General features: G+C 41.3%; 1 protein-coding gene across 1 annotated transcript in view; it reads right to left on the bottom strand.

Moving 5' to 3' along the window:
• The window catches only part of LOC143370478 (zwei Ig domain protein zig-8), a 348169-nt gene that overhangs the window by 188761 nt on the left and 136600 nt on the right, over positions 1 to 22808 (bottom strand). Inside the window, exon 6 of the mRNA XM_076815644.1 lies at positions 13237 to 13450. Coding sequence (XP_076671759.1) covers positions 13237 to 13450 — 214 coding nt within the window. The remainder of the gene's footprint in view (positions 1 to 13236; positions 13451 to 22808) is intronic.

Below are 22808 nucleotides of genomic sequence, written 5' to 3'. Positions count from 1 at the left end.
CCGCTACTCAGCAACGACTCCTCTCGCGTGCAGTTCACATTCGCCGTGATTCCTGACGCTGAAAAGCATTTGCCTCTGTTTAATATTACTGCTCCTCTTAAACCCCTCGATTTTTCTTGTCATCGCAATTGCAAAGACGGTTCCACGAATTTCGCCACTCAACCCCTTTCTCCACGGGCCACTTTTCAGCTCCGTAATGCTCGAAGGTTGACTGAAAGTTTACTGAAAAGTAATCGGTTTCCATTTTCGCGGTCCATCCGACTTCCAAGTTATAAGAATTTCCAGCTCCCTTCATCCATAAATGAACAAAAATGCGAGTACCCTAGCAATCGCGCCCACGGTTTCTGTAATCTCCAAAATAGCGACGCAGTCACGTCCGAATCATAAACCCAGCAATTTTCAAAGGCTTCGTACCATACAGAGTGGACCCATAAGAATTACCACCTCGAGTATCCCCAGAACCATGAAAGAGAAAAACCCACCTATACTTCCACCTACAAAAAAATTCTTTATGACAATAGGACAGTCCCTTTCGTACCGAATAACGTTCATTCGAAAAATTATTCCCTCGCTGTCGTGGTTCCAGAGATATTCGCGGTGGTAATTCTTAACGCTTCACCCCGTGTACTTTCCCCCGGTATCGTATCGGAATCATAAAAACACGTCCGTATTTACCCTCTGAATTTTTCGAACGTCAAAATCGTTTCGGTGCACAATTCCAATGAATCTGGGGCAAATTCGTTGAAAAGCATCGGCGGCTGCGGGACGCGGAAAAATTCACCGCGCTGGAAAGTGTTAATCGTCGTTAATGAAGAAATAAAGTAAACGTCCCTGTAACAGTGCGAGCGACTGAACGGTGCCGAGTTAATGCGGCCGCGGCAGTTGCGGAAGAGAACAAGAAAAAAAAAATATGTATCACGTTGGGAGACGCATAAACGGTCGGAGCGGCACTCGCAATTAAAATCCCGAGTAGTCTGGCAGCGGCGGGGTCGTTTCGCACGTTCCATCCTCGACTGGCGAACGAAGCCGGTGATCTAGTTTCGCCGTCGCGATAGGCACGGTGAACTTGGAGAATGCTTGTGGCAGCGTAATTATTAACATGGACAGCCATTAAAATGGTAACCCTTGTTACCGTGCCACCGCTTCGCGAGATTTTCTTCGGCTGCTCGGTCGGAGTTTCGGCCAGCCGTGTAAGCGAGCATACGCTACACGTGTGCTCGAGCCGTGAAAGCACCTAGAACACCGAAAACATCAGCAACTTCCGACTCAGCTTACCTCAACGCGGAACTTTACCTCGCTACTTTCGCGTAACACGCTACCTTCGGTCGAAATTAAGTACCCAACGAGGTTTATTACCGCGGCTGCTGCGAAGTGTCTTTCCTTCGAGGTCGTTCCAGCAGGGAACGTGATCGAGAACTAAAGTGACTGATTGAAGTGAAACTCCTCAGGATGGCAGTTTCTATTAAATTAGATTTGGTACTGATGATAATATTGCTTGCTTGATTTTGATATCATTATTTTTAACTACCTCCTATAGCGGATAGGGTATGTGCATTTAATGCTGCCTAGCACGCGATATCGCGACTCGGAATATCTCGCGAGGAAACTACTGATATGCGTTGGTAATGAATTTACAATTAGTAGTCAAACACTATTAACAAATCCTGTGGTATTAAGGGGAGAAGCCCGTATAAACGGCTTATTTTTGTATCAATTATTAGGAATTTTTTGCAAAGACACCGATACGCTAATCCTTTCGAAACTTTAAGGGTACTTTACTTAACATTACAACAAGTGAACAAAATTTTATAACAGTTAGATTATAATAAATATGAAAGAAATAGAGCAGTATGTGAAATAGGTTTTTTTCGAGATGCAAAACGGCGCCTGTTGTAGCGTCTCTGGTAGTTATGTAAAACAGACCAATAATTTTTTTCAATTTATGTGCCGATTGTAAGAATATGAACCACAAATGGTTTAAAAAATGTCAATTTTTGAATATGGTGGAACTTCAAGCAATTAGGTGTAATTTTACCTAAAAATCGTGTTTTATTTGTTTAAAAGCAGTGGTTAAAATTAATAATTTGGTTAAACCTTGTGGTCCATATTCTGAGGAATATTATAAACTAAATGTGTGCAAAATTTGAAGTTGATTGGTCAAATAGTTTTTGAGTTATCTCGAGATACCTCGTCCACGGTATTGAAAGGGTTAAAATGCGTTTTAGGTATGCTTGGCGCTCAGAGGCGCGTTAACTCACCAGGCTATATTATCAATACGGAGTTGAAGTTCGGCCTATAACTTTGGCAATATATTTTTGAAATGTTTTAGAAGCTATTTATGGAAAAATTTGTCTTTATATTTTTCTTTCGATTTATGCGATCTTCTCCCCTTAAGACTTAAACGCGGGTCATTTTAACAACAACAAAAAAACGATCAAGTTTCATTTACTTAAGGCAAAATACGTGTCTGAGACTATATAGTATGCTGCCATCAATTTGATGGCAACAAGTCGGAGGGCAGTAACAGAGTATTAACTAAGAGAACCGTAACTCCTATCACAACACGCGACGGTGTTTCCATCGTGGGATTAATCGCTCATAAAAATCGTCTCCGTGTAAAAGCAGGCACTGAAGAGAAGATCCGTAATTCGAGCAGCCTTTCTGAGGCGTGATTCGCGAACTCAGCCGAGAAAAAACTGGCATCCGCGAGTATAAAAATCCAGGGGATACAATTTTACGGGGCAAGGTTGTTTTCTGAGCTCGCGCTCGGGCGTGGAAAGAAACGCCGGTTAAGAAGTCAATCGCGATAACTGGCCGGGGTAACGACTTGGAGAAACAGCTCGCCGCGGAGGAGGAAACGGACGTAACGGCGGGAAAAAGCGAACAGGCGGCCCGAGAGGCGGCTCCTTTGTAAATAAACGCGACGGGTGACAGAAGACCACCACCGACACTGTAATAAAAGCTCGTAACGCTTGGTATTGGCAAGCCTTGATTTATTCTCGGCGACTGCACCCGAAGCTTTGAAGCTTTTCGCGAGGGAAATGTAAAAGGGAAACCGACTTGAATTTATAAGTTCCAAGGTACGGGTCCTCCAAGCCTTTCGCTAACTTTCACTTCGCAGACACTTTATTCACTTAGGATGCTTATTGCTTCGTAGTTTCAGTTCGTATTTTAACGTTACATTGGCTTCCGTTCTCCCTCTCTCTACCGTCTAGCCTTTTCTTCTATTTTTGCATTATTCCTTATCTATTCAATCTTACTCTATGCTTACCCTGCTCTTATTTTGTACTTGTTCTACTCGCTTCCGCCGTCCATCTACTTTCATTTTTTTACACTCCCACCCTCGTCACCTCCATCCCCGGCTTCTACCTCCTCCCCTGTTGCTCTTTCCTTCTCTCTTCTCCTTTCCAACTCCTTCATCCACTCCTCCCAGACATTCTTCATCCAGTATTTCCCTTACCCTTTCATATATTCCCTTTTCATTTCTCTCTCCCCCTATACATCGGTCTATTACATATTACCCCTCTACATATCCTGCACCCCATCTCGTCCTCTTCCCAGGACCTTCCCTCTCTCATCTCGTCCCCCATCCTGAATCTCGCTATTCTTCTGCACCTCTCTTCGCTCCATTCTGCCACCAGGTAGTTTCGTATTTTTTTCGTCCATATCTCCCTGTACCATTTATTATATTTGGACTTTCTCTTCCTCGTGTTTAACCACCTTCCTCACATAGCTCGTGTTTTAATGAAACAATGAAGTAAAGTTAAAAATGTATAAAAGCAGCGGGGAGTAAACTCGATAGTATCATTTTGTGCCTTGCTGGCGAATCAAGAGCCTATAGATGTTCACTACACTCTTCAAACATTAGAAGCATCTAGAAGATATAATATAATGCTGTATAAAACAATACTCTCGAGGGTACGAATTACTGGAATTTGTTTTCTACCACTTACTACAGGCTTTATATAATTGGTCACGTTTCTACAAACGCCAGGACGTTAAGGCCCATAATGTCCAAAAAATATATTGAGCGAGTCCTTAGGTGTTTGACTTGTTATCGAGGAACTTGGAGATGCTACCAACTTCACCCTCTTCTGCTTTTACGACATCGCTGTATCCCAAGAAGGTATTATACTTTAAGGATCAAGGGTGTGTCAAATCGCCTCCAAATAAATGCGACCTTGCAACGAGTAGCAAAGAACACACCCTCAAAGATATCGTGTTGCACGCCATTTGAGTAGGTCTCAGGTTCCTCACTACATCTCGCAAGATACCGTCGTAATAGCAAGACACGTTTCAATGGCGTGTAAAATGATACCTTTTACGGTACAAACTGTCAAATTGCGTTTCCTCATCCTTATCACGAGACCCCATAGACCCAAAACTCTCATCCAACTAGGTGTATATACCCAAAATCTTTAGAAACTATTCCGAGTCCCTGGGTCGTTAACCTTCACCTGACGGATGCAGGGTCAATTTTGACCCACCACGAAAATCAAACTATATCTCTACTAATAAGTAATTATCAGTATAAGTATTACTTCTTGGAGGATGTATGAGTTTTAGACTAACCTAAATTAAGTCTAGACAATGAAAATTATTTTAATCAAAATTAAATAATCTAAATTGTGAAATTATTTAGAAATTATGGATCAAAATGGACCCTGCATGCGACGCGTGACCTAGCAACATACCCATCATTCAAGGATTAACCTTCAATAGCCAAGAGCCTTACCACATCCCACTTTCTGTTTTTACGATATAGAAAATGTAGGAGGTGGTCGATACATTTTTTGGAACCAATACCATCTACGATAACAGAAAGTGCCTAACAAAAGTTTCTACTCTGTTTCGAAGTTAAACATTTGCAAAACTGAACAACACAAGGCCCACAACGCGCGGAGGAGAACCTACTGTGCACTGCATTTCCGTCGACCACTCATATCTCTTGATGACCTGTGTAGCTTATGAATCAGATCGACCACTTTATTCCAGCGCGAAGCTCATCGTTTCAAATCTCTGTAAGAACACCTGTAAGTCGATTCTGTTATGCGGGACATCGATTCATAGCGGGACCTCTTCCATCCTAATTTCACGCGTTTTTCCAGCAGCGTCTAGATCGATAGACGGTCCAGCCATTATCGAAACCCGATTAGAATGTTGCCAGTGGGGGACGGCGAGAGCCGGGCGCTCGTAAAGTTGGCGGGGGCAAGTATGAGAGAAGGGTCGTGGCCGCGGCAGCAGTTTACCCTCCCGAAAAACCTCCGTCCTCTCTCGCGGAATTTAAGTTCCCTAACTATTTGAGCGTCTGCCAAAAATAAAGCTCTCCAGCCACCGGGCCACCCCCCTCCGCGACCCCTTGCAGGAATTATTTCGCAAGTTCAGGAAAGAAGAGAGTGCTGTGTGTTTGTACCGACTCGTTCCGTACGCTCGTTTTCCTGGCAAAAAATGCGTCCCAGGGCTGCTCGCTCTGAGCCTCTCGCGCAATCTATGCGCGTCGACTACCATTTTTATCGGGGCTCGTGCCGCGACATAAAACCTGAAGTTTGCTCGAATGCGCACGGAAACAGAGACTAACTGACCATCCGGAAGAGCCCCTTTCCCGGGCAACTTTATGCCATGCCGCACAAACGCGCGAATCTACAGTTTCCCTTGCGCTTTTTGTCCAGCATGATCGAGATGCGCGCTACGTACTTGGCTACAGTTCCCTTAAGTTTCTGCCATGTTCGAGTGGTTCGTCCGATATTAATCGCACCACTCAGATACGCCATGCGTGGAACCCGAAGCGGCTTGGAGAGCGTGTAAAGGATATCGTTAATCATCTGCGTTGGAATCATGATCTGTGCTGAGAAACTATGCTGGACACATTGTGACTTAGGGGAGACCGGGGCAAAATCGGGACGTTGAGGATAAAACCTCATAGCTTTGATATTATTAATGTGAAAAAGAAATTGCAAATAGGATCCATTAGAATGAAACTAATCCAATTTCTTTAATAGACGAATAAATACCAAAAATAACGATTTAAAATACGAACCGTTTTTACGTTTTCACCCCAGGGCAGCGGTGCCCCGATGGGCGGTCCGAGAGCACGAGCATCCATCGCGTTTTCCAAAGCTCGCGTGAAAGAGGGCGCTCGGAACCAATGAAGTTATATAACCCAGAACCGTTTTCACTTGTATGCAATCCTGAGGGCCACGCGAACTTCACCATCAATCTCCAAGGATTGCGTTAGCGTACCCTCCAGTACTACGAGTACCTACTGACAATTTTCGGTAATGCAATACTTATGCACGCTCCATATAACGGCAGCGCGTGGTTAGAACTGACTAAGAAACTCTAGCAGTCGAACGAAACGTTTTGCCTAACAAAAAGAGGAAACAGTGAGGGGAAAACACGATTGCGTCTCAAAGGACCACGTTCCTCCTCTCCTTACCCCATACGAGAGATTCCCGTTTAGCGTGTAGGTTTTTGTGGCGTGCGGGGCCATTTTCGCGGCGAAACGGCCAGCGAACAATTCAAGAAACGAGCGTATGCTATACGTCGAACTCGTAAAATCCTTCTTCCGCCGTCAAGCGTGCGGTGATGCGCTCCTCCTAACCGAACATTCGTCGCGAGTTCCTCGAGAGGTGGATACAGTCGAGCGGCCGACAAGAGCCTAGCGGAATCTCGTAAAAGAAAACTTTATGGTCCTGTCAAAAATCAACAATAAAAATCTGAACGGAATGACACGGGCGGACCGCGGGCTGTACATGGGCGGATGATAAATGCCGGGTATCGCGCGCACGTACGAAGAACACGAAGACGGTCATTCGTTCCGCCATTTGAGCACGCGAAACGCTCCCGCTTATATCGGGAAGGAACAGGGGAATTTATTTCTGTCCCTCACCTGGTATTTCGGTCAAATATTTCATAACCATCGTACGAGTCTATCGCGTCGAACCTGGCTGAGAAATATCTTCGTGCCGGCGCTCTGCGGCGCTTATTGCTTCCACCTATCGCTTCTCCCCGGTCTGCTCGTTCTTTCACGCGTCCACCCTCTCGGCCCCTTCCGCCGGCATATTGACGATTTCTTTTGTCGTAATGCGCCACGGCGGTGGCGGGATCGAAATTTCCACGCCGCGGGAGATGCAAGAGCTGGTAAATGAATCGCGCGGAAGTTATTGCCCGCTTGGTAGGGAGCACTGTTCATCCTAGCCAGCCAGCGGCAGTGGCCGCGATGGAAACACCGGTTCTCGTTCGATCACCGACGTTAAGCATCGTGGGGCGCGTATCGGGGAAAGATGGGTGACCGTTTTTCTCCTGGTGCGTTGCTTGCTGCTGGCAACCTTAAGGGTAGGTTTCCCCGGTTGCGAACGTTTATAATTCGTGACCGTTATGGCCTGCCCAATAGCAAAAATTCCTTACGGTGATATCCCTTCGAGTTAAGACGTGGTCTTTCAGACCTCACTCTGCTTTCCGTCCACCCTGTGGCCTGCACGGTGGTCTCATAGAAAGAGATTAAATGCTCACTCCATCTTGCTTGGTTTCAATGCTGCTATAGAGGAAACTCTGAGGCGCAGCGCGTCAGTTGGACCTTGAATAAACCGACACACTGTCTGTTCATCCTAGCCGTTATTTACTGCGGGCGCACAGTTTAGCGACCCCGAATGGGCCCGGTCAAATTGTTCGTTTAGTCAACACTTTAAGCGCTCATTTCGTAATAAACAATTCGTGCAATGTAACAACGAAACTTCTTCGGCTGGTTTAGCTCGCGTGATTTTCAGCTGCGGAGTTTAGCCGGCAACTGGCAGAGCGAGATCGAAATGGCTTCAAGCGCAGAGGAATGGCTGTTTGGCTCAGGCTATAGCCTAAAGTACGAGTAAATCTTTTTTATAAGAGAAGTGCTCCTAAAAGTCGGTCGCCTAAAATTCTTTTGGCTCATTCTTCCGCTTACATTCACTGCGTGGCAAAGGAGCTTGGTACTGCACGCTCGTAAACAAACAAGTGCCACTTACACCGAATGGACTGATTTTAGGATGTATGTTCGTCCAGAATTGTTTACTCCTCTCGGTGAGTATTGTAAATTCCTAAAACCTTAGGCCCTTTTTAAAATCACCCGGTTATCATTACAATTGTTACTGTTACATGTATAAAGAGTACCCCTGCTAGCGTTTAACGCTGCACAGCGCAGGCCGTGAGCTGTTCCACTGATAACTCCAACTGTATCCGTACCATCCGTGCGCTCTGCTCTTCAACTGATCCGGCTGAAACACGGTCGATCTTCAACAACTCTTCCGAAACCGTGTGCCGATAAATACACGGAAACAATGGAACCAGCGACGTCGATGCATGAATTCCCGAGACGCGGCGGTTCAACGTGCATTGCTCGATTTATCGTCTTTCTGGATTTTGGATTTCGGAATCGGCAATAACGGCCACGCCGTAAAAACGCCCCGAACGATACTGGGGCGCGATGCAGTTGTTGGATTTCCCGGTGGGAACGCGGAGACCTAACAATCCTCCGCTTGCGCTGCTGCAACTGTTTGGTTCACCGAATATTCGTTATCATTCGCGATTAAGCGCATTTAGTCCAATCCGCTATCCATCTATTACTGTAATGGAGAAGGTTATTCGAGAAACGATTAATTAAGGGTTTCAATTACGGCTCAAAGTTCTTGCATTCTATGTGATTCGTGCTTTGCATGCCATTAGGGCGGGGGTTTGTAATGATTTGTTACGAACCACCGCAAATGCGCAATTGTTCCTCAACGGGTTATCCAAATAATTGTCGAAGGAAAATACACTTTGTCGGAAAGCATCTTTTGTCGAACAGTCTATTAATTGTAAATGGGGCATTTGATGGAAGAAGGCCACATACGTCAAAATGCCATTTCATAAAAATCGATTTCAAAGTTTTCTTTATATAGTACAACTTAATAAAAAGTAATGCAATTGAATACAAATTTGTTAAGGATGTAGCACCGTGTCCTTCAAACGTTCTGAAAACAGAATTCATCACTTGAAAATGATACATGTCTTTATTTATAACTTCCAAGCAAGTGGTTTGTGTGCCTTTTTCCTTAAACGAGGTAAAATCGTAAGAAATTGCTTCTTTGTTTAGTTATTTAAATATAATTTTGTCTACTTACTTAGTTACACATTTTTATAGATATACATTGCTCCGCGATTTTATTTAAATTGAAAAACACCATCGAAATTAGGTACAAGAAATGGATTGTTTCTAAATTTTTAGCGCACTTTAAATAAAATCGTTTAACATAACATTTTTTATTTATATACATTTTTAAAGTTCACAAGTTATACCCAAACGTCACTAACATCCCCAATCCGGACCACTGTGCGCCGGTCTGCCCCCTCTTTCATCCCCTGCTTGCAGGGGAACACCGCGAACCCGCACTCGCCGTTATTCTTGTCTTGAGTCACTCTGCGAACCCGCAACGTGTTCCCTTACTGGTATCGATCGATTTTATTTAATTATTTTCCAAGTTATCCGACGTACAACCAGCTAATTCGCATGTGGCAATCGTTTCGTGACTATGGTCCAGGCGAGAACTCGACAGCGTGGCTTTGCCAGAACACCATATTCGCAGGGAATCGCAGAAGAGTTCGCGACCCGGATACCGATCGTTTGAAGTTTGGCCCCTGTTCGCCGTGGATTTGCGTCAGAGCGGCCACAATCGAATATTCTCATTATCAAATAATCTGTCGCCTCTGCGTCCGTGGAATAAACTTGCCCGGCTCGCGGAATGTCTCTATTAACCTGAAATTGCTAGGAATATCGGTGATCAAGATATCGCCACCATGTTCTCGTTGCATAGTCACACTTTAATAGAATGAACGAACGATCGGTGATAAAACGTTGTTGAAGTCGATACGGCTGGCCTGCCAGCCTCGGGCTTTGCAGCAATCGACTTTTCGATTTACGACGACAAAGGCAACGAGTCGCAATATTATCGGCCAGCTCACGTAACGCTCAGTGACCATTCCACGCGGGAATCGCGAAATTGAATGACTCATTTTAAACAAGCACCCCGCCCAACCAGACCGATGCACCTTCGCAGAACCACGAGGCTACAGCATTCTGAGGAGAACTGACAAAACAGAGGCGAGGTTTATAGAGTTTAGAAAGTTGGAATTTGGTTTGTGTCAGGGAAATGTTTAATCAAGGTTCGAAAGAGTCCTGGAACTTTTCAATAGGGTCTAGTTTAAACATAGACCGTGGAACTTTTTTTTCAGAAATGTTCTCACATTGTAAGTTCCCCTGAGGATTGATAAAGTAAAAGTTCTTGAACATAAATGTTCTAGTTGGAATGGAACTTGTAAAATATAAAGGTAAAAATTTCTCTATACAGGAACGGGTACTTTGTTCATCCATATTAAAAAAAAACTCTCCATCGTTGTAACAAATACTGAATACTGTTCAATGAATAAATACTACACAATAATAAATAATTATTAAAGTTATATTGGTATTCTGAATGTGTTATTTATTTGTAATATTTACCTACGCAACATTTCGTTCAATAAAAATTCCACAGGCACAGATATTTTCTTAAACGAAACATATAAGTTTTAACAGAATTTTTTTGAAAATTAAGAGTTCTCGAACTTTTTCGATCCCTGATATAAATCCATACAAGAGACTGAATGAAATTTGTAATATTGAAGAAAATGATATTTAAATTGAAAAGTGGTTCATCCCCAAATTAAAGATCCCATTATAAATAATTCTTCTCGCCATCAGTATATATTTTAAATAAACAATACTTGGCATTCGAAGAGCCGTTTAAAATAGTAAAAATCTATACGCCATTCCGTTTAAAAAAAAATGAACTTGGACCATAACCACCCCCGATTTATTATGCACTTATGCCTGTCCTGCTCCCTGCTTATTAGTACCGAAACTCTCCCCTGCTCGATTTCTCCTTATTGTTACAACATCCACTTTAATGAAAGATATTGGGTTTCAATAATCCGAATATCCTGTACATTATCGATCTGAAGAAAGGACATGCAATTCCCTGGCATCTGTACCTATGGAACTGGAGAGGAATCGGCAAATCCGTGCCGCGTCATCAGAACAGGAAGAAAGAAACACCGAAAACGAGGGAAAGCAATACTGCTGGGGCGAGCGAGAGGGAACTACAAGGATGCAAAGGAGGGAGGGGGCTCCAATTAAGGGGGTATACGTACGCCGGGCCGGGAGTGCGACGAGGACATCGTTACAGCTCCAAGATCGCCATTATGCCACGACAAGGACGACTCTAACGACGCGAGCCGCCGTGATTTATGGTCCGGCGAAAATGCTCCGTGGAACGCGTGGATTATGTATCTACCGGCCAACTTTCCCGAGATACTTTCCGCGGCAAGATTAAGAGAATAATGAGGCTGGATTTTGTCGCCCTCCCTTCGACGAGATGAACCCGACGAGGGCCGTAATATGCTACTGTTCGCGGGTTGAGTGCGCTTCTCGTTAGCCACCTCAGCCTCGATCGTTTTCTGATAAACGGCCGTTCTAAATCGCGGAATTTTACAGTGTGTCCGTGACTAGACTGCGGAGGTTTACGCAAGTACGATATTTATTACGATAATTACGACCTCGCTGTATCATGGTCGCTACTGTACTCGAGATAATTTGTAAGCAAGTTCTGTACGCATGTGCTGGAAGTATACGTGTGCGAAACGTGCAAAATAAAAAAATTTACTTTTAAAACTCTCTAATGACGAAACGTATTTCTATCAAAGTCCCACTTGGTGGGGTGCTTTTCTATAAAAATATATATATATTTGCATAAGCTTACGCTGGCTATTCGTGGCTGACGCGCAAATACCTCAAAAGGAGGGTATGAATTTGAATGAGGCAGGATTGCGGGGATATTTTATTCTCCTAAATTTATTAGTGGACAAGAAACGGATTATTTAAATAATAATATTTCGGGAGAGAGATCGAGTATTATGCTTTACCCTTTCATTTAATTAAATTAGATCAGGAACAGTGTAGGTTTTGTGTGAAATGTTAACTGCAATATCTACGTTTATATTTCTCATACAATAATATTCTTAGCATATTCGTATTCCTTATTGTACTATATAAAAACCCCCATTGCCCTGCGACTACACTTTGAGAGACGGTTTTTAAATTTTAAGTCATTCATACAAATTCCATCACACATATATCCTGTGCAATTTTAAAGCCATACAAATTCACGATTATACACAGTTTCATAAGGAAAGCGTAAGAAATTTCTTCATTTCAGTTTGCCCGTACATTTCGAAATATATAAAAGTATCATTTCATATAACTGCTCTTATATCTGTGGTTATTAAAATTACTGTACCGTAATAATAATAATTAATGCTCCTTGCGCCCCTGCTTGTGATTCTTCTATAAAGAAATATGTCCTTTTTCTACTACTTTTGAGTATAAAGATTTTAGTTTTTAAACAGCATACACTTAACAGAAGCACGACTCAAAGTTATTGGAACAAACATTTAGCCAATGATTATTCAAATAAAATTTTTCTCTTATTTGTTACTTCCTCTGTTCTTTTATGGTAACTGATATTATTTGGATAATCGCATATTTGATAGATCACGTCAATGCTTGTTATTGTATTTGGAGAATCAAAATTTTTCTTTCGACGCTAATATCAAACACACTAAACGCGATCCTATTGTTATTTAACAGCCCCTATTCTGCCATTTAAAAAACAACACCCAACAGCAATAAACTCCTGTGTTGCCGGTCAACTCTATAATCCTTGCAGATGCGAGGAATCTGATCCTTCGACCATTCTCTGGCCTTTCATCTTTCTCCATTAATTATCCTTGCTTACCTCGCCGAAGTGTAGAACAAAACGCGAATGACGGATGCATTCCCGTTTCAAAATAAACGATTTATGTCGGCCCATTGAAAGGACCAAATGACGAACGAACACGAGCGCGGGTCTCCATTATCCGCGGGCGAAAAAGGGAGACCGGATAATTGCCCAGCATCCCCCTCCCCGTGAAATTCTCGTTACAGTTGATTAGCGGAGATCCATCGCGCAGCAGTCTCGCTTTGAGCACTGTCCGTGCAGGCTGATTTATAGGTGACGCCAAAGTCGTCAGATCAAAGGACATATATATATATATTCTAGGACCACCGGGTAGAAATTTCGGTTTGCGATTGCTCTTCGTAGCCTGACAAGCAAATGCGGGCGGATATACACGCGCAAATACACATTTACTCACCTGACACCGTTAGATGGACAGTTCTGATTAATGGAGGATGAGCGCTGACTTGACACTCGTACAGGCCACCGTCTCGCTCGGTCGCCGAGCTCAGGAGCAGCCGCCAATCGTTCGGCTTTTCATAGGCCAGGGTGAACCTGGAGTCGCTCGCGTACGTGTCCAGCCCGATCGTGAGTAGGTGCAGCTCCTCCCCGCGTCTGCGGACCCAGGACACCTGCAATCATAAAGATCAACCGTCAGAGGACCATTGGCCATCTCGCTTCGAACCGTAGCCGCTAAATCAGGCGCGGAACACTTGGTGCTAAATTTTCATAATTATGGCAGAGATGCCGCACTGGGAGTGACGCCGCACTTTTGGTATTTCAGGGTTGTCGGTAATAAAGCACAGCGCTGTTCATTTTATTTGCTCTGGGCTGTGGGCTTGGATCGGATTTTTAAGCGAGAACCTGTTTCCCTTATTACTTTTAAAGATTTTGCTGTTCTTTAGGTAAGCCTACCGCACTTTGCTTCTATACTTATATTTAAAAGTAATAAGGGAAACACGTTCTCGTGTTTGTTACGCCGTGTTTGTTTTTGCTATTATAATAGTTAGAAATTCATAGTTCTTCGTGATATAACTTTTGTAATAGGTTAAAGGGAGTTTGTGCGATATTTCTCTGCCGGAATAGGTTGCAGGCATTCGGGACAGATGCCGCACTTTTGTGCGGGATTGCTACTGTAATGTATCGCAAGCTAAGTCGACCAAATGATGTTTACAATGTTGAAAATAGAAATAAAGTGCTTTAAAATAGATAACGTGATATCTCAAGGTAAATTATTTATTTTTTAATGACAAATCTGATAATCCAAACATATTTCTAGACTATTTACTTTTTCTTGCACATCTTATTTTTATTTCCTGTGTAATGAATTTGGAAATGTGGAAAAGCAGAAATAACATCTGTACCTATTTATTTTGTCAATTTCATTGTATCTTTTAACTGTATAAAATAAAAAATATGCTTCATTTTACTTATATTATCCTATTTCTAGTAAGCTTCGATGTTAACTAGCCGAATGGAATCAATTTGACGATACGATACAAAAACAGACTTCACTTGATGCAGGCTTGAAAGGTAGTTTATCCCAGTTTCGGTGTGAACTGTGTATATGTGTGGGGTGCCTCGATGGGACACTCGCCAAAACACATTTCATCTACACTTTGTTTAAAAGGTATATGCTTCTGAAGGACAGAAGGTGTTGCTGAAGATCAACATGACACCACATGAATTTCTCAAAAAATCTCAAGTCGCTTAGACCAATTTTAAAAAACTTATTCTGTTTTAAAGGGTGTCCCGATACCCTCGTCCGGCACTGTAGGCATGTGTATCAATAACTGCACTTACACCGCGCCGCACTCAACTGCAAAGTGCAGGAAACATAAAGGTGTTCTCAATAAAGAATAATCCACGAAACCACTGTGACGACATAACGTTTTTCGAATTCGAATGCGTGACTGGGCGGAGATGAACGCGTGCGACAGCTACTCGACGGGTAGGTATAGTCTGAGGGTGATTCCGCCAAGAGAGATGGGCGTGTATCGATGTTTCCTTGAAAGTTATATGAAATGAAAGAGAGAATTCCAGAGAGACTATGGTAGAGAGTTTTCGCCGTTGCTGCGCTGTGTATCAATCTCTGACACGGGGGCAAGTTATAGCAATGTAAATTTAATGTAAATCGGATGTCCTGCTCGCCTTGCTGCCGTCGCCGGGTATTCGAATTCAAATGTCATCGTCCCCGTAGACGACGGCACGCCTTCTCTTGATGCATGCCTTCCGAGATAATCACCTTCTAGATACACAGCTCAAAGAGAGCGAGGCACCATGGACAAGGCGGCTCTATCTCAAACACGCAGAAAAACCCTGGAGAAATGAAATTTCGTTGACGACGACGCCGAGGAGACATCAAAGTACCTCGGATTTCATCTAAAAGCCGCGCATAAACAAGGTCGATCTATTCCCAGGCACCTTTCGCAAACGAATATATAAAAGATTCGTCCTCCTTGCAAAGTGCGTCGGAGTCGAGGCGACTGAGGTCGCTGTGGAAGCAAAGAGACATGCACTTCCTGCGCGGCAGAGCTTCGACCGTGATTATGAGCATGAAATTTTATTTTTGCTTTTGTAAATTTTCCTTAATTTTTTATTCTCGTCCAGCAGCATGTAAAATAGCAGCCTCTCCACGGATCGCGAGCAGGGGCGGATTTGTATATAGGCTAACAAGGGAACATCCCGAACTCAGAAATTTAAAAGATTCTGAAACTTTGTGGGTATGTGGGGAATTTCCTCCCGTTTATCACGCAATTTCTGTTTGCTGCCCAAATTCACTCTAAAGGGGTGCAATTGACCCATGAAAATCCGGTTAATTTCCGAATTTATGTTACAACTCGCGAACTGTAAAATATTTTTTTTTACCAAATGATAGATCTAATTAAAAGAAGTAACTTTTGTGGTGAAAATTTTTTTCCATCTCTTACAGCTCGGGAGTTATAACACAAAATCGGAAAATAGCCGAATTTTCAGGGGTTAATTTCAACCCAGACTCCCTTCCAGTGAATTTTGGCAGTAAACAAAAATTGCGTTTTAATCAAAAGGAAATCCCCTACATTTTCACAAAGTTTCAGAATTTTTTGAATTTTCGGGTTCGGTAATTTTTTTATTTTGGCTGTTTTGACCGGATTTTTCTTCACGTAGCAAATTAGCAAAAACTAATTTTAAAATTGTCTCAATTCTTTTAAATAAAAATATTTTATAAAATCTACAAATCTGCCCCTGATTGCAATCGACAACGATTCACAGATAATGGGACAAATAGATCCTACTAAACTGAATAAAAAAGTGCTCTTTGAATATAAGTTGGACAATTCACCTTATCAGAGTTAGACGCAAATTTCCGTGGTGGTAATAGAATTATCCTACGCTAAGTGAATACAAGAGATCATTTTATTATATTCTCATCTTGCAAGACGCGATATTGCAAGTTTCGGTTCAGTAAGTAGAAAATGCCTGTCATAAGCAGACCTGGGATTCTATAGAGCATAGAATTCTGTGGTACTAAAATGTTAATAGTGCGGTAAGAATATGCTGATATAATTGTAAGAACTAATAGAAAAAACAGGGTCAGACGTGTTATACTTAGATTAATGTTAACTACTGCACGCTCATTGTTTTCTTCGTTTTTTCTTCTTCAAAATATCTTCAGCTCCTCTGTGCTTTCATCCGCAACATCTAGATCTCAATATTCTAGAATTTAAAAAAAAATTGTTGCTTTCGTTTGCATCCTTTTTCTTGGTAGATTTTCATTTTCGTAGTGTAAAGCTGGACATTGTTCAAGTTCTCTTTCGAGAAAATAGAATTCCTATTTTGCTCGCCTAAGTTTACGCATACCTGTGTACGTTTTAGGATAAAATTTTGAATTTCAGAATTTTCTATGCGTGTTGTAACAGTTATACAAATGTTGCCTGTACTTTATCTTTACTCCGCACGCGATGAATAAGAATACAAAAAAAAAATAAAAATGCACTAAAAAGTAAAATATAATATTTTCCCTTATTTAATCTACGACTCTCCATTTTTTTATGCCGGCGCCAGATTTGCACAGTGCAAATGATGAGGCGTCGACATACAAAAATGGAGAATCGTAGATTTAATAAGAGGAAAAAATTATTCTTTATCTTTTAGTGCATTTTTATTTCTTTGAAGTCGGTTTTAATTTTCATAATTTTTTATCGGCGCCAGATTTGCATAGTGCAAATGATGAGGCGCCGACATAAAAAAAGTGGAGAGTCGTAGATTAAAAAAAGGAAAAAAATATATTTCTTACTTTTTAATGCATTTTTATTGTTTTGAAATCAGTTTTAATTTTTAATTTATTTTATTTTTTACTTTTTAGGTATTCAAGTTATATAACTACATATATTTAAAAAAAAAGATGGGTAGACCTACAAAAAGAGCTCGTAAAAAAGAACCCTTTGCCAGAAACGGAAGATTCCAAAAATAAGTGACTTGAAGCCGTAAGAAAAAGGATGTCCTCAACTTGCAATTAGTGAGTACTTTCACCCTGTGTGTTATAAACCCTGTTTTAAAAACATCGTAAATAAACAATTTCTCACCAATCACCTTGAAACCGTAATAACTTAATAACTCGATATTTCTTCAGATCAAATATAAAACAATCCGTCTCTGTGTCACGTGAACTGGAATTTCCTGTATCACGATTTCATCGAAATTCTTGATTAATCCTTGAACAAAGGTGGTGTAAATTGCGAACACGTTCTATTAAACTATGAGCATCGCGGATATTAACGGCCGAAGCGAAATAGTTTCTGACACGCAAAATTCCATTGCCGTAACTTTCGCACGCTTTCCATCTCGCGCTGGATTCCCGTTCAAACAGTCAAACGATTGTTACTGCTTGATATTCCAATGCGCGTGAACGTCAATCGGGATTGTTCCTTCCGCCCCGTCACAAAACAGAGCATAGCAGTTCAATTAACCGGTCCGGCTGAATTAATTGCAGGAATCGGGTTAGAGTGGACGCGCATAGAAATCGGGGGAGGAACGCTGCGTAACCAACGACACGAAGTTTCCTAAGACGTAATTATTCACCACTGAGCCCTTTATAATAATGACAAATGGCTGTAGGCTCTGTTCGCTCCGTCCTTTTGCAGCGAGACCTTCGAAATACCAGGTTTCTTGCAATCCAGCCGCGCCTAACGATTCTTTAACTCCTCTGTATCAAACTCTGGAACACCAACTACGAGTACTGTATTAATTTATACCGACGAAACTTCCGCCAGACGTTGCCCAGGCGTGATACCGCCTGGCTGAATCGTCGTCGCAGTCAGCTCGCGTGCGACTATAATAAATTAATCCTTGAACGATTTATAATAGAGAAACGACGGCGCCGCGAAACCAATGACGTAAGATGGATGTCCCATCTTTTTCAGTTCGCTTTCCATTATAAAGTTATTTCCCCTTAGCATTTGAACAACACTCTGTGCCGCTTGTTCTATTCGTTAGAATCTTTCTAATTAACTTTATCTGAAAATAATCTCAACGTAAGCTTATCGTTCTTAAGATATTGAGTTGCCCTGTGAAACAATTTTGTTAAGTTTCTTGATACCTACGATCGAGCTGCTATTCTTTATCTTATTGTGCCTCCATTCGAATAAATGAGGATATTTCTGAAATTTTAAACACGATAAATTTTAACCTTCGCTCTGCGGACAGGGATGCAAACACACCCCGAGCTAATAAAAACGTAAATAAAAAGTTACCGAGTGGAAACTTTCCCAAGTATTCTTGTGGGAATGCTATCTGTGATATTTTTCACAGAGAATTTGATAAATATTTCGTTGGAATCGCTGGATTTGAATGCAGTAATAGGTTTCAAAGGTACCTGAGCGCTTAACCGTGTGCAGTGTTTATTTATTTTCTTTCCATCGAACCCAGCACCAGCAAGAGGAGTAAGGGATCTTAACGCTGATGCTACCTGTGCCCTCGGTCTAGTGACATCACGACCAGCTGCTACATTTCTCAAACACCAGCGTGTAAAAATCATAGCAACAATAAGTAGTATATCTGTGACAGTTCTAACTCAAATTTGAGTTTTGAGGGAGGGGGAAATCCGAATTTGGATTTGAAAATTTTCGAAATTATCTATCAAACGTCTATCGTATCACTTTGAACGTGTATTGAACATCTATCGTACCACTGTGAACGTGTATTGAACGTCTATCGTACCACTCTGAACGTGTATTGAACATCTATTACATGTCATAATTCTTTCTACACTTATCTTCTTATAAATTAATAAAATTTCACAAATACTTACGCAGCCAAAGTTTTTTCTGTACATTTGGGACTAAAAATGCGTGGGGTGTAATTACACCCCCGTACACGGTTAACGTTAAACTATTATTACGCAGAGTGAAGGTTAAAGACGTACTATTCCGAAGACACACAACAGTTGTTGGCATCTAAAAAGCTAAATTTAAATTATTGTTATTATAAAGTATGAATGAGGGAAGCCAATTCCAAGCGACAGGATTCATCAATTTTTCTATAACATTGCCCAGGAACATTCAATAATCGTTTGCGTGGCACACTAGCCAAGTTTTGAGCAAGAAATAAGAGACAGAGCTGACGCAAATCTACAAAGGGCGTTGAACTACGTGGAATGACCCAGCTTTTATAACATTACGACGAGCTCGTAACTAAAAGCGGAATTTTCCACAGACGACTCGTTAGTTCTGTATTCATTCGGCATACAGCTACCTTAATCGATGACGTTTTATGATCATTGCGCAAAGAGAACAGCTCCTGTAATCAGGGGCACAAAGGCTGAATATAAAGTATCCTCATTCGTTAAACTCCTCTGTATCCAAATGAGTCTGACAATAAATGCAACAAGAGGCATCAATTTTTCTACATTTCGTAGTTCGTTGTTTCAACTTTTTTATATATATATATATATTTCACTTAAGAACGAAAAAGGAACTAGGGAATATAAAATTTAACAATATTTAAAGATGAACTAAAGCAAGTAATTATTTTATAACAAGAAACAGAAATTTTACGCAGTATGTAAAAAAGTAGTTGTGTAAACATTTCATTTTGCAATGAAAGGCCTGCACGTTGAAATCATATATCCTTCTACATTAGCTAACGAGGATATTAATCTATGAGGGACATCACCCAAATGTTACACTCCGATTTTCATGAGGTTCACGAAAAAATATTTAACACCAATTTTTTTTAATGACAAACGTCCATATCTAGGTGAAAAACACATTTGCCCCAATATCTCGGAAACTATGCACTGTAATGAAAAGTCTTTTAGACGAAAATGATGTATTTTTATAACAAATTCAGCCACGCAATGAGGTTCAGTAAAAAATTACTACTTTTTAGTATATTGTTTAAACAAATTTACGTATTACAAATCTGACTAGGTGGCTGAATTTATTATAAAAAAATACGTCATTTTTGCTTAAAAGATTTTTCTCTATAGTGCATAGTTTCCTAGATATTTGAGCGAACGAGTTTCTCACCCCCAATTTTAAGGACTGATTTCACCCCTAGATATGGACGTTTGCCGATAAACAAAATACATGTAAAATATTTTTTCGAGAACTAAGTACAATGAGTGATGTCCCTTATTATAGCTCACCCTAGCCTTACTCCCTTCTAATTCCAAAACTGAACCGATGCTTTTAATTCTATCCTCATTTCACTGTGTATCGCTTTTACACTTTTTATCCACTCTCCTTTTAATCCTGCTCCCATCATCATTTTCTATAAATGCCCCTCTGTCTACATTACAAAATGGTACTTACTTTCAAATCTATGAAGACACCGAGTAACTTTTCCTTTGCTTTCTTCTTCCCTTTCTTGTTGTCTGTTGCAATGCATAGAAGTTATTTATTCTGTCTCTGTGCTTCACGAATTCTGGGTGACAGGAATTCTCGTGTAAAATTCACATTGTACACTTTCCCCTTTCTTGCAGATTAGTAAAATTATTCATACTCTCCAGAATTGTACATGCAGAAATCCTTCTCTTCTTCATAGTCTTTGTGGTCTCTTTGAGCTTCCCCCTAACGTTGCTCTTATGGCACAGCCATGCTTCGTTCGGTACCAACTTCGTTCATCCCTTTTACTTTTTACTCCTTCAGGCCATACTTCCTTCGACTTTGATTTTGTCATTTTATCTCCCTCTTCTTCTCTTTTAAGATGAAGAAATTTCTGGATTAGGGTATAAGGAAAAAGTTACTCAGGGTCGTGTTCTTGTCATCGGAGCTGCCTCCCCCGCATAAGATACCCATACCTGTCGTTGAAATGTATTTCCACGGGTAAATAAGTGATTATGGTACTGAAATAGACCCTGTTTTTAGTTCATAGTGAGTTATAAGCCTACAACTTGTTACAAATTCCCCAGACCGCACGTGTCCAATATGCAACCGCCCCCTCTCTCGCACAAAGAAATAACCTTCTCTCATCTGACGCCACCCGCGAGACCAAACGGTCCCTAAAGTGCAAAATTTTCACACCTCAGTAAACTACAGAGACATTAGCGTCTAACACTTAATTTTACAGAGAATTCCCTTTGGATATTATGTGCCCAACGAGGCATTAAAAACTGTTATTAGATGCATGCAATGAGCCGGTGTGCTCGATCAACATCATGAGCCAGCACATTGCGGTCGCTTTGTATCTGATACGCGCGGCAGCGAAACGGTTAATCAATCAACATTAATCAAACCAAGAACTTTCATATTACTTTGCCAGTTCTTATTTAAATATGCCGATAGCATCCACTCCCAAAGAAAATTACACGCCTTGTAATTATATTCTTTCTAACGTCGAAACTTAGTTCACAACTTTGAGCACGCTTGTGACTGTTCCCATTTTAATAGTGAATAGTTGTAAATTCAGTTTCTGTTTTAAATAACAAACAAGCAGAGTTTTATCGTCGGAAACTTTCGGTTCCAAAGACATATGTATATGTACGTAATTTCAAAGGAACAAACGTGGCAACAAGAGTTGTATAAAACGCAAGTTAGATTGGTAAATAAAACAGTAAACAGTAAAGTGTTCATAATACTTACTATTTCTATAATAAACTCATTTTTTTAGTAATTTTCGACTTACGCCACTTGTCAATTGAGGGGCTCGTCGCGACTCGAAAAATGTTGGGAAACACAGCCCCACGATAAGTCTAGTATAACAACTGGAATAAACCAGAAGCAGAAGACAAAGTCCAGAGTCGACAAATAAAAACTGGAACGATGGCAGCTCTGAGTAAGTATAATTCTCAATTTTTCCCAATACGTAATACCTCGCACAGTTATCGTACTCTATTACCTGCAGCCTTTTAACCAAAGGAGGTATTTTGCCGAAGCTAACGATAAGCGATACCTGTAGGCTGCTGAATGACAGATTTAGCGTAAGATAGCCGATAAAAGAGAATACAAAAATACGAGACTCAGATTACTACGTGACGAGAAACAGTGCCGTCGACATTAGACGCGAATGAAGAAGGAAAGAGGGGGTTGGAGAAGTTGCAGTAGGGATCGCGCGTAGAGCTGCAAGCCCCGATAACAAGGGGTAATAATGTTTGCCTGTCGCTGCAGTATCCGAGATAAATCGTCGTCCGTCGAATCAGCAGTTTAAAATGCGAAATCGACGGAAAGCTGAACGTACTCGCGTGCTCGACAGACCGGGCAACGATCCGCTAAGGAGGATACACATCCGATAAAACTCGATACCCTGGGAAAATTGGAGCGAATCGATCGTATCGACCTCCGTCCGGTTATGACCGAAGGCCTGTCTTTGGAAAGGAGTCCTATCCTCCGTTTTTGCAACAAGGTGCTACCTAATGCAGCTCCCATCACACCAATTTCGTGACGGACTCTCAATGATTTATTTATTACCTTTTTTTACGGGAAGACACCATAATTTACAATGTGAAAAATGTAACAAAACAAACATTACCGCACACGAGATAATAACCATCGAAACCCCGAGAACAATATT

Source organism: Andrena cerasifolii, chromosome 6 (genome assembly GCF_050908995.1).
Source record: "Andrena cerasifolii isolate SP2316 chromosome 6, iyAndCera1_principal, whole genome shotgun sequence".
Taxonomy (NCBI): Eukaryota; Metazoa; Arthropoda; class Insecta; order Hymenoptera; family Andrenidae; genus Andrena; species Andrena cerasifolii.
Note: the sequence above shows the minus strand (reverse complement) of the source record. Positions and strands in the feature narration are given on the sequence as shown.